General features: G+C 53.0%; 1 protein-coding gene across 2 annotated transcripts in view; it reads right to left on the bottom strand.

Annotated features, from left to right (window-relative positions):
* The window catches only part of TEAD4 (TEA domain transcription factor 4), a 66562-nt gene that overhangs the window by 8908 nt on the left and 44671 nt on the right, over window positions 1–12983 (bottom strand). For both annotated transcript variants that reach the window (XM_040642037.1, XM_040642038.1), the window contains 3 exons: window positions 12560–12615; window positions 10041–10180; window positions 8740–8913 (listed from right to left, as the gene is read on the bottom strand). In XM_040642037.1, the coding sequence (XP_040497971.1) occupies window positions 8740–8913; window positions 10041–10180; window positions 12560–12615 (370 nt within the window). The remainder of the gene's footprint in view (window positions 1–8739; window positions 8914–10040; window positions 10181–12559; window positions 12616–12983) is intronic.

Here is a 12983-nt window from a genome sequence, read left to right as displayed (position 1 = left end):
GAGGGAGAGAGATAAGGAGGTAGTGGGAGAGAGAGAAACCTCTCGCAAATGACCATCCGAAGTCTGCCCCAGGCCCTGCTCCATGGCTGCAGCGCAGAGCCAGGGGATGCAGCCAGTGACACAGACAAGCCCCGCCCGACACCTCATCTTGTCCTCAGTGCCCCATCCTACTGACTGCTCCCCCACCCCTCTCCTGCAGCCACACTTCACACACTTCCTGTCCACCCCTGCGCCCCCTCACTCTAACACGCGCTTGGCCTCTCTTTCTCCACCGAAGAGGAAGGCTGCCCCCCCCCACCCTCCTGCCCTCTGAATGCCCCCACGCTCTCCTCCCTCCACCCTATTCATAGCTGTGGTGCTGGTGGGCCGCCCAGGCGGGGCCTGGAACAGGTGTGGGGGATCGGGTGACTGACAGATGAGCCGAGACAGCCGCAGCCCAGAGTGGGGGCTGGAGGGGCTCAGATTCATTGTCATGTGCTGGTATGTGCCTGGGAGAAATGTCAGGGCCCAAAGGGAGCAGCAGGCTGGGATGGGGGCTGGTCTGGGGTACTCTCCTCCCTCTGAGCCCTCAGCTCACCTCTGCCCAGCATTTTCAATTTGCAGACTGGCGTTAACAGCCATCACTGTCCAAGAGCCCCCTCTCCCCTGCCCTGAGGACAGACATGGCCCCAGCTGGTCCCACACGTTGCAGGGAAGGAGGGAGAGATTTCAGATTCTCAATCACTGCTCCAGACCCTTTATGTCCCCTGCAACAGAGCACAGCCTCACAACTCAACCCCTCCTGCACCCCATGCCAGTTCCAGCTGGAAATGACTTGTGCCAGCAGCTCGCAGCCAGCAGCCTAGGAACTATGACCACCATCCCATCAAGAGAACCGTAACTTTCAATGGGGATGGGCTAGGAGGCTGAGCTGGGGACATCAAAGTCCTCCTTCCATTCCAAGAGGGCCCTGGTCAACTCCCCAGCATGCATGCTCAAGGCCTGGGCGGGGCCGAGAACATGGACAGGCTGGAAAAGAAGGGAAGGCTTCGGGGGAGGTGGCTTTGTTTCCTTGTCTGAGCAGCTTTCCTTTCTAATTGTGTGTGGCCGGCCTCACGGCAGCCGATGGCAGGGGAGGGAGTGGCCAGGCCAGGGCGCAGGAGAAGAGGGTTCCAGATGGCTGGGAACGCCAGAGCTGGCTGTGAGGACCCCACGGCTGACCAAAAAGCTCATGCTTAGCAAACAGGAGCAGTTCTTTCTTCCCCCATCACAGCTTTGTACCTCCCTGGTGCCTCTGCCCTCCCCACATACGAGGGACCGGATGACCACCAAGGAGCCCTGGCCACCGACATGCCCCCATCTCTGATTTCACCCGTCCTCACCCTGACCAAGTGTCTGGTCTGCAGAGAGGGCCTGGCTCTAGGGGCTCAAGCAAGGGGCAGGGGCACCTCAGGGTCCTCAGAGACACAGCCTCCTGCAGGCCCTCAAGGACGGAACTGCTGACTGTTCAGATGGACAAAAGGGCCCAGAGAAGCTGAGCTTCACTCAGGTCACAGCTCTCGAGCAGCAGAGCAGAGACAAGAGCCTCTACGTCCCAGCTGGAGCCCACTCCTGCTCCCCTGCTCTCCCGGGACACACCAGAAGGGCCCTACTTATAGCCCACCACGCTCCCCTATATCTGGGTTCTGGTTATTGCCCCAGGACCCTGAGATCTGCTCCAGACCCTCCCACTTGGAATGGGAGCTTCTGGAAGGCAAGGGCTGTGTCGGGTCCACACAGCAGGGTTGTGTGCACAGACCACGGGCAGAGCACGGAGGCCACACAGGGAACCAGCCGGACCGATTTCCTCGGCACCAATCATCCCCTCCATTCCCTTCTCTCATCCACCCCTACGTCCAACCCCCCTGAAAAATTCAGAAGGAAGGAGGGGATGTGGGCCACAAGCAAGGTTGGAGACAAACATTCTAATTCCTTTTCCCTACCTTCCCACTCTCACCTCCAGGCAGGACAATCCTCCTCATTTTCTGGAAAGGAAGTCTGGGCTCTAGAAAACCCAAGAAGCCCAACTGCCCGACTCTACGTGGGGCACACGGTTCAGTCTACCGTCTACACACTATCACTACCTGCTGTTCCTCCAGGCCTTGCGGACCCTTTCTTAGGCAATGCAGAGCCTTCTCCAACAGGAGGAGGGGGAGCACAGGACCCCGCGTGGAGGGCACCCCAGGCACTCCGTTAGGTTGGACAGTTCCATGTCCTGGTTCCAAGCACACACCCTAGAGACACACTGAGTGTGAATCTCCATTCTGCTGCTATGAACTGGGTGACCCTGGCGAGTCACTTTGCCGCTCTGTGCCTCAGCTTCCCCTCTAGAGAATGAGGCTGTCAACTGAACCTGCCTTCAGTGCTGTGGCAAGCATGAAACATGCTGATATGTGTGAAGTGACGAACAGCGCCTGGTGTGACCTTCCACCGAATGCCCTGACCTACATCACAACATCTATATCACAACAACGACCAAAGGAAAGAGGCTTACCCTGGCTGGGTGTCTCAAAGCCAGGCCCTTGCTTACTCCATGCCTCAGTGTCCCTCCCTTTGCAAAATGGGAGGCCTAGGATGGTCCTCATCTGGATAGTGGCTAGAAGAATACAGAATATTACTACCAACTAAAAGAAGACAGGAGCTAGTGAAAAAGGCCCCAAATTCACCCCCACCCCCAGTACTATTCCCACAAATGCCTCCTGCCAACCAGGCCTTCCTTCTGATCCAGAATTACAACCCAGTGCTGAGAAAGAATCACAAATCACTTTCCCGAGCTCCTTCTTCCAAGTCAAGGCTAAGCCTGGACTGGCTTCGGGGCCTGGAGGAAGGAGCACTCAAGAGAGGGTGCAGGCTTCCCCAAAGGAAAGGCCAGGAGCCTCGCCAGATGTACAGCAGGAAATGGGAGTTACCACCGCGGGCTGCACGGTGACGCTGCTAACAGCTGCCCACGGCGAAGCCCCTTAGTTCCAACTTCGTGTCCGGGGCTGAAAGGGAGCGTGGGGAGAGCAAACAGGGAAGTGAAGTGGGTTAAGCTCCTCTGAAAAAAAAGGGAGAAAGACATCCTGCCCCATACATCAAACTCTCAAGGCCAGCCTCTCTGGCAGAGGTCCTGAAGAGGCTGACATGCCTGCCTGACCTAAACTAGATCAGTCTCCTCCTCACTTCAGGCTGGATGGTTGACTGACCCAATTCAGGACAACTCTGGCCACGTCTTGCCCAGTTCGAAAACCTGCAGTGATTCCTCATTACCTAAAGAGAAGGGATGACAAGTATGTCACACATGTGCCACTATCTGCCCCCACGGCTACACCCATGGCAGTCGTCACTAGTCAATCCGGAACCTTCTCCCTGTAGGTCTTCTCAACCCAGCATGCCAAACAAGGGCGACCAATCAGCGAGAGGGGACGCTCCCGTTAAAACTGCTTCCCAGGACATCTGCTTAAAATGGGAGACTGACCATACAAGCTCGTTTCTCCCCCTTCCAGGGAACCAACTAGCAATGAGAGCAAAGAACTTTTATTAATGTGCTGCACCATAGAGATGAAGCAAATGGAGGCAAAACCGCACTGGCAAGAGCGTTCCACAAATTCAAGAAGGCTAAAGGCTGCAAACGGAATCACAGCCTCAAAGCGCCTTCAGAGGGCTTAGAGATAAGAGGTGAGCCGGCATGCTGGAGAGAAGCCCTGAGGGGCTCAGGCCTGGAGGGGCGGGATAGTGCCCGCAGGGAAGGCACAGGCTTCGCACCAGACAGACCGAAAAGTGAGACTGACGGAAAGGTTGTATCAAGAGTGGTCAGGCTTCCAGGCCCACCTCTCCCACCCTTCAGCAGAAGACCAACAAATAACCGTCAGAAATTAAACAGGAGGGCATCAGGTTTCAGGGACCCTGGGCAGGTCAGAGACGGGGAGAGAGAACTGAGTGAAAACTGCATAAGAAATGCTTGGATCCCCAGCCCTCCCTGCTGCCCCATGCCTTGGATGCAGTGACCAAGTATATATCCCTTCCAAGGGCGCAATTCAAGGAGTCTTCTCTGGAGAAAGTGAACCACCCCAAGAAAAAAAAGGGAGGGGGTCTAAGAAACATACTGACATTTACTGGTTCCCTCAAAAAACCCAGATGGCTCTTCAACCCCAAGCACCTTAAGGTGAAGCCCACCAGGTGACAAGTCCTACCATGTACACAGAGCTCCCAATCACTACTAAATACAGACATGGCACAAACAACAAAAGAAAGAATCCATCAGACTTCATCAAAATGAAAACCTTCTATGCTTCAAAGGACACTCTCAGGAACGTGGAAAGAGCTGACGGACTAGGAGACGGTATCTCCAAACCACACGTCTAATAAGGGACTTCTATCTATAATATGTAAGCTCCTAACTCCATACAAATAAAAGACAACCCAATTTAAAATCGGCAAGGGTGGGGCGCCTGGGGGGCACAGTCGTTAAGCGTCTGCCTTCGGCTCAGGGTGTGATCCCGGCGTTCTGGGATCGAGCCCCACATCAGGCTCCTCCACTAGGAGCCTGCTTCTTCCTCTCCCACTCCCCCTGCTTGTGTTCCCTCTCTCGCTGGCTGTCTCTCTGTCACATAAATAAATAAAATCTTTTAAAAAAAAAGTCGGCAAGGGAGCTCAACAGACATTCATCCAAAGATGATACAAGTCACCAATAAGCATAAGGAAATGCAAATCCAAACCACAAGGGATTCCACTTCATACCCACTAGGATGGGTATAATCACGGAAAATATCAATTGTTGGCAGGGATGTGGAGAAGCAGGGACCCCCATATAACTACTGGTGAGAATGTAATATGGTGCAGCCACTTTGGAGAACAGTCTGGCACTTCCTCAAAAAGGCAAAGAGTTGCCGTATGACTTAGCAAGTCCACACCTAAGTGTCTCGCCAAGAGACATGAAAACCTATGGCCACACAAAAGCCTGTATGTGAAGTCCACATACAAGGTGGAAACGACCCAAAAGTCCACCAGCTGATGAATGGATAAACAAAATTTGGCATATCCAGGCAACAGAGTATTACTGAGCCGTAAAATGGAATGAAATTCTGATTCACTGAAAACATTACATTACATTTCACATTAAGTGAAAGAAGCCAAACACAAAAGACCACATACTGTACGATCCAATTTATATGAAATGCCCAGAAAAGGCGAAACTATGGTGACAGTATTGGTGATTGCCTAAGGCTGGGGAAGTGGGCATAGGAGGTGGTAGCTGAAGGGTATGGGGCTTATTCTGGAAGTGATGAAAATGTTCTAAAATTGATTGGTCGCACAACTCTGAGAATATACTAAAAAACACTGAACTATACACTTTAAGTCAATGAATTATACAGTAGGTGAATTATATTACAATAAAGCTGTTAAAAAAATATGGACTAAAAAACACGGCCAAGCATTATAGAGACTGTCAGACATCAAAACAGAGAAAAAAGGATGAAAAGGAAACAAAGACGAAGAAGGGAACAGAAGAAACTTAAGGTGGGGCAGAGAATGCCACCATATTCCATTAACCCAATCCGCCACTAACGGTACAATGCACCAGGATCTTCTGAACCACTAAGAAGGAAAAATGCCATCGACTTAACTATGAACATACTAGCAACCGAAAGCCTCCTCCATCTTCTTCTGTAGTCACAGAACCCTAATTTTATTCAGAATGGCAGCTTATTCAACTAAAAGAATACATTTCCCTGGCTCTTTTGCAGCTAGATGCAACCACACAACATAATTAAGTGTGTGTGTGACTTCCAAGGAAGCTCCATAGAGGGAACTAAGTTGGCTTCCTCCTTCCTGACGCCTGGAATATAAATATGATGGCTAGAACTCCAGAAGCCATGACCTTGACAGAAGCCATGCACTGTGTATGGTAGATAGTTGGAGAGGAGCCAGGTCTCCCGTGACTTCAAGGAGCTGCTGGACCAGCCCCAGGCAGTCTATCTCCAGACTTACTTTACATGGAAGAAAAATAAACTACTTATGCATGCCAGTACTACACTGGGTTTTATGTGATGTGTACTCAGATACACTCAACCAATTCAGAAGAATTAGAAGATAAAGTCGAGGAAATCTCCAAGAAAATGAGCTGGAAAATCAGCAAAGAAGTTGTAAAAATCATAGAGGATTAGGTCCAGAGTATCCAACATAAGAGTAACAGGGGTCCTTGGATAAGAACACAGAGCCAACAGACGGAAAGAAGTAATATAAGTAAATTACCCCAAATTGAGAAATACTAATCTCACAATTCAAAGTGCCTGGCTGAAAAAATTAGAAAGTAAAAACACACACATCCCAAAGCTCATCTATGTGAAACTTAAGAACGTGAGGGATAGAAAGGAAATGCAGGAGCGCCTGGGTGGCACAGCGGTTAGGCGTCTGCCTTCGGCTCAGTTCGTGATCCCGGCATTCTGGGATCGAGCCCCACATCAGGCTCCTCCGCTATGAGCCTGCTTCTTCCTCTCCCACTCCCCCTGCTTGTGTTCCCTCTCTCACTGGCTGTCTCTATAAAAAAACTAAAAAAAAAAAAACCACCCCAAAAATCCAAGTGACATAACAAAGGATAGAGAACCAGAGTGTAATCAGGCTACTCCTGTTTGAAGACAACGGAACAATGTACTGAAAAATGATTCTTAGAGAAAACGATTCATGACTTAGATTCTATACCCAAACTATCAACCAAGTACAAAACAACAGGCAGCCAGACTTGAACATTTCTCTACCACACACTTTTCCTTAGGGAGGTACCAGAGAATGATTCCCAGCAAAATAAGCAGGGACACCAAACAGAGAGAAACATGAGATCCAGAAAACCATAGATTCCTACAGGAGAAAGTAAAAGCAGTCTCCAGATGACAACCACAGAGCAGGTGGAGAATAACGAGTTCAGACTGGACCAGAACAGAGGCATCCGGGAGGAGAATCTCCACGAGAAAGGGGAAACTAACGAATGATTTGATGGGTGTGAGCATCTGGGGAAAAACTTCTTCAAAAAAATTTATATGATGGTTATGATGGAACAGTATGTAAAATTTTAACAGGATTATTTAGAAATATGCAAGTAAGAAAGCCATTTATTTGTAGGAAAAAACAAAGTTGTACAAGAAATAAAATCTAATTATAATACAAAGTTACATAGTAAGCGTAATTCTTGGCTCTCTGGTGGTCAATCTGCATGGTCAGAAAAACAAACATTTGATTGCTTTTATTAAATTATACAACTTACTGGGTACGATAGTATTGAGATGACGAGGGGGAAAGTGATAGACCTCCACTAAAGTTTTTCTACAGTACCAGAGTAAGTCCGCAGTGTCTTAGCAGTCATAGCAAGGTGGAGCAATACAAGGGTATGACTTCGAACTAAGGAGACAAAACCCAGAACAAACAGCAAAAATTTACACTGATTGCCTCTGGGGATTGCGACTGGGGTTGGGGTGGAATGGGACAAAAATCTGATGCTTCTCATTATATATAAGCCTCTTGGTATTAATAATGTAACTACTGATACCCATTGATTGAAAAATAAGATAAAGGAAAAGAAAATTACCTACTTTTCATCCCAGGATGGATTAAAACCAGACTTTGTATGAGGAGGACCTTCAGGATCTGATTTCCCTTTCCAGGTTTATCTTCTGTTATTCCCTGTCACACACCCATACGCATGACTTTCCCCTCTGGAGCCCACTTCCTTAGGCTTTCCCCAGGCTGTAGCTGCCCCTCCCAGGCTCTGCCTGATAGATCCCGCCCATCCCTCAAGGCCTGGTCCGACTCCATTCTGCTCGCACAGCAAGCTTGCAGGGGGCAAAAACCAAGTACCTTAAAGCTCAGGGGCCCCAAGTCTCAGTTCCAGCACCGTCTCTTCTGGAGACAGCCAGGCCCATGGGGGGTTTGATGATGACAGCCAGCCAGGCTGGAGGGTCCTAGCCAGGGGCCTGGAAGCCACCCGGAATTATATATAAAATGCTCTGAAACTGTCCAGAGGCTCCAACCAACACATCAGAAGGACTTGCTGCACCTCTCTGCCACTGGCTTCATGTGTGCTTTGTCAGACTCTCTTCCCTGAATCCCTTTTCTATGCATACTGGGCCCCTGGAAGGTGAGCTCCCAGGCAGGTACCACACCTACTGGTCTTAGAGGAGACACATCAAAAGCAGGGAGCTCTCCTCGCATAGCACCCGTCCAGGGGAGAGGCACAGAAGGCAGGAGAGGCTAAGCCTAGGGGCTTAGCTGTTCGGGAAGCTGGCTGGGTGGTTTCTCTTGGGGTGAGCTATCCTAATCCTACAGCCCACTTCTGCAAGCCCTGCCCAGCCCAACAGCTGCCCCGCTCCAGCCCTGAAGTGAATTCAGGACTTGGCATTCAAAGAGTCCGTGTGGGCTCTTTGCCTACCCCTCCTTCAGTGTCCGCTGAGGTCTTTTTCCAGTACTGTAGCCCCCTTGAGGCTGCACTTCCTGCCCGGACACAGGCGCCATCAGCACCTCTCAGAGAAGGGCCTTACTCCGCTAGCTCGGCTCTCCAGCACCACGGGTCCACTCTTCATCTCAGCCTCCCGCCGCTGCATGGCCATTTTGCACTTGCACCATCCTTTGTATGGGCCCCGCCCCCTGGGTTTCCACTCGTGGGAAGGGCACCTGATGCCTACTCTTCCTCTCCTCTCATTATCATCAACATACTAGGGACTGGAAGGAAGAGTTTATCAAAGGGCTTACCCAGAATTTCACAAGAAAAAAGGCATTGGAAGGTCCCCGTTCAAAGAGCTCCTTGAGTCCCCCCTTTTTCTCTGGGAATTTGTCGTAGATCTGGCGGATGTCCACGGCTTCGAGGTAGGGGTCGCTGTAGCTTGGGCTGGACTGGCCAATGTGCACAAACAGGTGCTTGTTGTACTGTGGAGAGAACGGCTGGATTGAGAGACAGGTGCAATGCAGCAGGGCACACAGAGCAGACCAGAGCTCAGTCACAGCCATAGGACCCGGAGCAAGTAACGTCACCTCTCTGGGTCTGTTTCCCAACGGGTAAAATGGAGACAGTAAAAGGATCCAAGGTAAAGCAAAGTTAACAGGTATAAAGCCTCTGGGGCTGTATCTGCACCCAGTAGGCGCTCAAAAAACTGCAGTTCCGGAGATCATTCTCAGTCCCGGCTGTGTCACTGAATATCCTTAGGCGAGTCATTTTCTACCTTTGGGCCTTTCTTATCTCATCTGTGATGTCAGACCACTGACCTAGATAAGGTGTTTTCAATCTGTGCTCCACCCTGGAGATGGGGGCTGGGCTACCTCTGTGCCCTTCACAGGCCCCTGGCTACACCCTAAGCAAGTCTACTTCTTTTGTGGTACACACTGGGCTTCTGAGTTAAGAGTTTGATTAATGGTCCTTCAGCTGAAAAAACAAGTTTGAAAACGTCAAAGTGAAATGGTCTGTGAAGTCCCCCCGGCTCTGGTGCCCTATCAGCCCCGCCTCCTCCAACTCCTCCTCCTCTGACCTTTCCAGGTGACACCGGTCAGCAAGGACGCGGGACACAGAAGGGGACATGGTGGGGATGAGGCTCTGCTCTCTGCTGGCGTCCCAAGAATGTGGGTCAGACGCAGGAGGCTCCTCAGAGCCACAGGGGAAAGGATGGAGCAGGGTGGGGGAAGGCGGGGGGGGGAGGCTGGGAGGAGGGCAGAGGGCATGGAGGGAAGAGTACAGGTCAGAGGGAAAGACCTAGAGAACAGGGTTGGAAAAAGAAACCAGGGGAGGGCTTTGGGCTAGGAGCATCAACTGTGCCAGGGGAAGAGGGGAAGAGAGGAGGAGGGGTGAGGAAAGAAGAGGGAGGGGTGGATGAAGGAAAGGAAAGGGGGAGGGGAGGGAAGACTGGGAAGGAACAGGAGATCTAAGTGAAATCCACAAGTGGAATGGGGCAGGAGGCCAGGGCGGGAAGCCAGCAGGTGGGGAAAGAGCCAAAGACATGGGAGCAGGGCCTCCAGGAACAGGAGCGGGTAAGAGCGCTAGCCAGACCCAGGCCAGGACCTACCGTATCAGGGTCCTGCTGCTGCTCCAGGAACGCAGAGAACTCCAACATCCAGAGCTTGGAGCTCGCCACGCTGCGGCCCTGCCACGGGGGTGCGGGGGGCGCTGAGGGTGACGGGGTGGGTCCTGCAGGAGACTCAAACCCTGCACGCAGCGGGAGACGCACATGGGGAGGGGTCCACACACAGCCTCCCTGCCGACAGCCTCTGTGAGGATCCCAGTGAGACCCCAAGCTAGCTAGGAGATCTCCTGCCTCCCCTAAATAGGCCTCCCAGCAGGGGTGGTAAGGGGAGCGCTTGGCCTGGTACAAGCCAGGCCCCTCGGGCCCCTGGAAGAACTGTACTCCAGGGAAGTGGACGCCGGACGGGGGGCCAGGATGCCAGCGGGACTGAGGGCTTCCTGAGCAGCGCCACTAGGTTCTTGTCCAGGAGCTTCTGGTCCAGGCAGAGATAACCAGACACAGTGACTACTACAATGACGTAAGCCCCGAAAGAACAGGAAGTTTCCTGATCTGTTCACTGCAGTCTCTCCAGCCCCTACAATAGCCCCTGGCTCAGAACAGGCACTCCATACAGGTTTGCTAATAAAGAAAGTAAGGAACGTGATAGGAACTGACAAGGTATGCACTTGGGGGGCAGAGGGAAGGCTTCTCCAAAGGTGATGCTTGAAGGAAGTAGCAAGTACAAGCAGGAGGCAGAAGGGGAAGGCAGGGAAAGGGCACTCGAAGCAGAGGACAGGGCAGAGGCAAACGGAGGGGCTGTGAGAAGCTCAGTGGGTCTGGAAGCTGGGTCTTCGGTGGGTTTGTGCCCGTGGCAGGAAACAAAGCTAAAGAGATGGGCCCAGGGTGGGGCTAGGCTAAGCAGCATGAATTTGAGCCTGAGCGTTGGGAGTGACAGAGGATTTTACAGGGCAGTGAAATGATCAGACCTGCATTTCTGGAAGGTCCTACCCGAAGTGAAGGAAGGACTGGGCAGGGGTGAGGCCGTCAGAAGCATGGTCCTGGGGATGTTTTCCCAGGGGAAAATGGAAAAAGGCCCGAATGAAAGCAGTGTAGTGGAGGGAAGAGTAAAGGACATAGGAGGCACATGAAGGGAGCAGAGAAAGCAGAGAGGCAGAACTCCAGAGGCCCGCCTTCCAGGTTGATGGAGGGAGGCTGGAGGCCCCTCGTGCTGAGGCAGCTAACTCAGGAGCACTCGAGGAAGGAGACGGAGAAGAAACAGAGGGGTGGGCGGAGGGTCATGCTGGACACGTCAGCTGTGCTCAATGCCCCAGCTGAATGGCTGTTCAAGCGCTGCTCACCGAGGAAGTTCGTGTGCCGGCCACAACGGGACACACGGGAGACACAGACCAGTCATTCACAGACGCTGCCCCCCAACCCCAGATACTGCCAATAAAGAGTGTCAAGTGCTAGATGGAGGTGCAGAGAGCTCAGGATGCCCAAACTGGGCAGGGCAGAGCAGAGAAGCCTGCAGAAGGACAGAAAGCCTGAGTCGCGGCCCACAGGCAGGGCAGGTGGGGGCCACAGAGGGGAGGGAGAAGACAGAAGCTGAGTCACCAAGGAGGGCCATGCAAGTCCTACTACAGACTTCAGACTGTATCCAGAAGGCACGAGGGAGCCAGGAAAAGATGTTAAGCCTCCTAGGAACCACAGGGTGGGATGGATGCTTTATAAAGGTCACCGAGGTGAATCAGGGTGAAGAGGGGAGGCAAGATAAAACGGGCGGCAGGTTAGAAGGCTACTGCAGTCATGCGGGCAAGAGTAGGAGCGCCCGAACCAAGACTGAGGCCAGTGGGAGGAGGGGACAGACAGGAGGGTGGACTGCTTGGGGCTGGGAGAAAGCAGCAATCAGGACCCCAGGAGGGGAAGGTGCTACTCTCAGAACAGGACAAGCCAGGCCAGAAGGTCGGCAGAGTCATTCCCCGGGCCGGAAAAGATGGTTAAGGGTGAGGATCCTGCCTTGCCCTGCGGAGAGGAAGGAGGCGAGGGACCCTCATGAGAAAGAAGCAAGTGCACCCTGAGCAGTGAGAAGGAGGGACACCGCGCTCCACGCCTCTGCCCAGGAGCGCTCCCTCTGCTAACCAGCAGCTCCAGGCCCAAAGGCCATGCTCTCCTCAGACCTCCCATTTTGAAGGAGAGGATTACAGTGTCACCAAGAGGGGCACCATCCCAAGAGCCAAGCTGTTTGGGGCACCCAGGCAGCATACGGGGATAGCCAGGTGGAACAGCTGCCCTGGGGCACAGGCACTCCCCTCTGAACTGCGTGCACCCGAGAGCCCTGAGCCCATGCTGGGGAGCAGGCCAGACAGCCTGAGCGGCATGAGGGGCTTGGTGGAGCACAGAGCTGTACGTGGTAGGGGCAAGGAATGGGGTGAAGCCAGGAGACTGGCATGTCTGGTCTGAGCACGTGCCAGGGCCTCATCTAAGAGGCTCATGAGATGTCCAGTTGCCGGGGGGCCTGGGACCTGGGGAGGCAGGAGCTGCAGAGGTACGAGGTACAAGGGAGCCAGGCACTGCCGACCCACCTGGCAGCGGCAGCGAAGGCTGGACAGTGTACGTCTGCTGAGAGAAAGGTTTCACACTGTGGGACAGGAGAGAGGAGGTGTAAGCCTTAGGGCAGGTGGCACCAGCAACGTCCAACACTCGTGTGGCTGGCCCTGGTGGTCTGGGCATCAGTGGCCTTGGTGGCCTCTGGTCACCTGCTCCCTCCCCTGCCAAGTTCAACAGGTTTCATGGATGACCCACAGAAGAGGCGTGTCTTGGGAAAATCCACCCCTCCCTCTCTTCCTTCCCTGCTCTCCATCCTCCCCCCCTGGCCAGCCGGAGGTTGGCTTCCTAGCCTCCTTCCCTTGGGGTCCCAAGCTCTGGCCCTGCTTCACCCTGGACAGACTGGCATTTCAGCAAATGCCACCCCAGGGTGTCCACACTGCAGACTGAGCTGTTGCCTGC

Source organism: Ursus maritimus, unplaced genomic scaffold (genome assembly GCF_017311325.1).
Source record: "Ursus maritimus isolate PB19 unplaced genomic scaffold, ASM1731132v1 scaffold_26, whole genome shotgun sequence".
Lineage (NCBI taxonomy): Eukaryota > Metazoa > Chordata > Mammalia > Carnivora > Ursidae > Ursus > Ursus maritimus.
Note: the sequence above shows the minus strand (reverse complement) of the source record. Positions and strands in the feature narration are given on the sequence as shown.